Here is a 3,904-nt window from a genome sequence, read left to right as displayed (position 1 = left end):
TGTGGTGAAGAATGTGGAAATAACTCACATGTCACAGCAACAATACGCTTACGATAAAGGCGCAGTTTTTCCGAGTGTTTTTATGAGATAGTATAAATGTTTAAAACACATCAGAGCACAATGACCGTTCGAGTTTCTCTCGTCTGAGATAGGCGGCCTGTTATCGCTGGAATGCTGCCTTGAACTTGAACACACACACACACACACACACACACACACTCCAGCGTTCACGCACAGAATTCCTCAGCTCTCTCACAACAAAAACCATGCCACGGTAACAGCCGCCCATCGCCGCCCGCCGCCCTGCGCGCACCTGATTGGACACCCTCATTGAGGAGCGCATTACTCCACGGTTCTGATTGGCTCAGAGGTAATGAATCCGTGACTGTTATCCAATGGGATCCAATGAAGGCGGAGCGTGTCTGCTGAGGCGGAGCTCTCCGTGGTACTTAAACGGATCTGATGCCGAGAGAACTAACGTACTGGCACGCACTACGAGCCGGAGTTCCCGGTGTGTGACACACACACGCACACACTCACACACACACACACACACACACTCACACACACACGCATGTGGAGGAGAGAAGGAAGACAAGAGGTAGGAGGTGAGCAGAGGAACCGACAGCCCTCTGAACTAATGGACCATAAGGATATTTAACCATTTGCCCTGGGAGCACACAGGTATTTTTTTTTCCTCCAGTGTCTTTTCATTTAATTTTGTGTAAACACTTTCTTTAAGGCAGGACCTGTTTTTTTTTTTTTTTTTATTCACAGTGTTTGCTCTTCACTCATAACCAGCTGCAGCCTGAGGCTGTTTTGTCTTTTTCCCCCCCCATTCCCTCCTCTCTTCTGCTTGGAAACTGTGGGCTGTATTAAGGGATTAATGACTGACTGTTCAGGGGCAGTGGATCATTGACTGTTAATGAACTCTTCACTGGTCGGACGTGTTGACTGCTGCTGTCTTATCTATGGAGCAAATGAATTTAGATGCGGCCGAGCGTTTGTGCGTAATGCGTCTTGTTCTGTGAAAGGTGGTTGTAGTGACACCCCCACTCTCTCTCTCTCTCTCTCTCTGTCTCTCTCTTTCTCTCTCCATCTCTCACACCTTCTCGCCTTATCCCTCTCAGACACCGCAGTCCATGCCTCTGCCTTGCCAGTTCATTGATGGGAAATCAACTGGATCGGATCACCCACCTCAGCTACAGCGAACTGCCCACGGGGGATCCGTCCGGGCTGGAGAAGGACGAGCTTCGGGTCGGGGTCGCCTACTTCTTCTCTGACGAAGAGGAGGAGGTGGACGACCGAACTCCGTCCGATTGCGGCTTTACTAAGGACCACAGCCCGACCGAGGAAGGGCCTTTCTCGGTCAGTGAGGTTGAGTACTCAGCCTTCTGCTCCCAGGAATGCATCTTCTCCAAGCTGCGAGAGAACGAGGACTTGAACGTCTACTCGGCCAAAACTTTGCTGACAATGTGCAAACCGGGGGACCTGCTGGAGCTGGTGGCCACCGCACAAGCCCCCCACTGGGCGATTTACGAGCAGGACGACCAGGTCATTCATCTGCACAAAGGCGAGATCCGCAAGGACAGCCTGCTGGAGATCAGCACCGGCCGCCACGGGAGGATAGTCAATAGTCGATACCGATACCGACCGCTCCCCCCTGACCTGGTGATGCAGAATGCCGTGGGACACCTCGGCCTCAGCAGAGAGGAGATATGCTGGACCAACTCGGAAAGTTTCGCAGCCTGGTGTCGCTTTGGTAAACGGGAGTTCAAAGCTGGGGGAGAGGCGCACTCAGCGGAGCAGCAGTATTTCCTCAAGGTGCACCTGTCCGGCAGCGGGGTGCACACGCTGGTGTTCCGCAGCCTGGAGGACATGATCCGGGAGAGGAGGCGGGTGGACGCCAGTGGCATTCTCAAAGAGCTCTCTTTGGTTAACGGGGGCAAGGAGTGATCAGGGATTCCGTTTCATATCCGCGCCTCCAAGACTCCCCATCCACCACCACCACCACCACCACCCACCCTCCCCCCACCCTCACGCTCCTTCTCGCCAAACGCGCAAAGGACGCACAGGTTTTTTTTTGTTGTTTTTGTTTTGGCGTCCACACGAACAAACTGAGCGCTCTCGCACAAAAGCCCACGGACGCACAGACTTGCGAGGACCTGTTGACTTTGGAATGTCGGTTTGTTCCGGTCAGACCCCCGGAGCTGGATCTGGACCAAACGCGCTCTGTGGGATTTCCATCAAGACGCACAGTGTTGAAACCTGAGAGCAGCCATATGAACAGACAACGCCCCTTCAGATCAGATACGTGCTGTGTGGGGCGCACGACTTCTACTAAAAAAAAAAACAAAAACCATTGTTCCGAACAGTGAAATCACCTTTACAAACCGCACATATTGCACACGGCTCGGTTTGGTTTTCGCTTTATGTTCTTGGAATAATGGATTGGCCCCTTCTCGGAATAGGGTGCCCGCTGCGGCAGACCAGACGGTGAGACCGGGAGAGGGAGGGATGGGGGTGGAAGATCTGAATTGGGATGGCTCCCCAAAAAAGTCTCCCTTATATTTTTTTACTGGTAGCTTTAAGTCCGGGACTGACCATGACACAGATCCAAGCCACAAATCCATAAACCTCTGACAGCTCCAGATGGTTTCGCAGTTGCCTAAACAAAGCCTTTTGGCTCAAGCTCCCCTTATGCCATAACAGGAAAGCATACGGTCATTTTCACAATGTTGTCATCGTACTCCACAGCACTGGATGTATGTGTAAATTGTATTCATATATTGATTTCAATTTGAGTCCCTTATTTTTGTATTTAAGTTGAGTGGCTTTAATCCTGATCTCTTTTTGGTTTAAATAAATGGAGGTTGGAATATGAAAACATTCAGCTGGTCTGGCAGGGTCTTGTTTGGTCACACATGATTAAGTACACGCAAAACACATGATCTCTCACTCTTTCTCTCTGACACACATATACACAGAGAAGGGTTACATACATGAATTATTTAGGTTTGAATGCCTCCTGACCTGCCCTGAGCCAAATAGGCTTCATATATCTGCACAGAATTTGAATGTAGCAAAATGGTCATCTGCATCAACCCCATAAAGGCTTTATGAGAAAATCCATAAGAAATGTAGGAGTTACTATGTAAAGGCAGCTGCATGGAGTCAATGGGAAATACAGTATTTAGCCAAAGGCTCTTTTTTGGTACAGGACTGTTATCCTGCTGGTATTTATGCAATAACAGCCACGTCGATCTCCTGGTTACATGTTTTTCATTCTTCAGCATTTCTAAAATGAACTTTTCTTCTTTTTGAAATCAAATTTACATCTAAATTATGACTAAGATGTTCTTTGTGAGGAAAACACCTCCTGCTGTTGTGGCACCTGCAGTGTATTGATGTTTTTTACTCCTCGTCTACAGGAGTTAAGGCAGTGCCTCCCTTTTCTCTTGAGATGTGTACTATCAGTGAAGGAGCGATCAATCAACTTAGATGCTCAAAGATGCCGGTTTCCCTTCACTTGGTGCCTACGTTTTTCTAATTGAGTATGAAATGACAAAACAATAGACCTAATGTGTGTCTTTAATCTGCGATTCATTTATTATTGTTTTCATGAGATGAATATCATGTTTCCACTATCAGCTTGTTTGAATCCTCAGCTCCAGATAGTGTTAGCTGTGTGTTCATAAACAGCAGAGCTGCAGCCGACGTGGTTTGAGTCTAACAGCAGTGTGAATGAGTGATGCGGTGGAGGTGATTGCAGGAAAACCAGCATGCGTGCCGTGTTGTCAGTGGTTTTTGTCTCTGGTGGGACTGGTTCGTTTGGTGTGGGTGATGTTTGCTTCCCTGACAAGCTCAGTCAGACACAGATCTCGTGTCTCCTCTGTCTGTGTAA

General features: G+C 48.7%; 1 protein-coding gene across 1 annotated transcript; it reads left to right on the top strand.

Annotated features, from left to right (window-relative positions):
- The first annotated feature begins 495 nt into the window (after positions 1–495).
- Positions 496–3,084, top strand: lratd1 (LRAT domain containing 1). The gene is made up of 2 exons (XM_068343036.1): positions 496–684; positions 1,131–3,084. The coding sequence occupies exon 2, from the start codon at positions 1,168–1,170 to the stop codon at positions 1,954–1,956; it is 789 nt and encodes a 262-aa protein (XP_068199137.1). The 5' UTR covers positions 496–684; positions 1,131–1,167; the 3' UTR covers positions 1,957–3,084.
- Positions 3,085–3,904: the final 820 nt, after the last annotated feature.

The sequence above is a fragment of the Antennarius striatus genome, chromosome 19 (genome assembly GCF_040054535.1).
Source record: "Antennarius striatus isolate MH-2024 chromosome 19, ASM4005453v1, whole genome shotgun sequence".
In the NCBI taxonomy this organism is placed as follows: Eukaryota; Metazoa; Chordata; class Actinopteri; order Lophiiformes; family Antennariidae; genus Antennarius; species Antennarius striatus.
Note: the sequence above shows the minus strand (reverse complement) of the source record. Positions and strands in the feature narration are given on the sequence as shown.

What these genes read in the sequence shown, in the direction of transcription:
- lratd1 (XM_068343036.1), top strand. Translation starts at nt 1,168, where the DNA reads ATGGGAAATCAACTGGATCGGATCACCCACCTCAGCTACAGCGAACTG.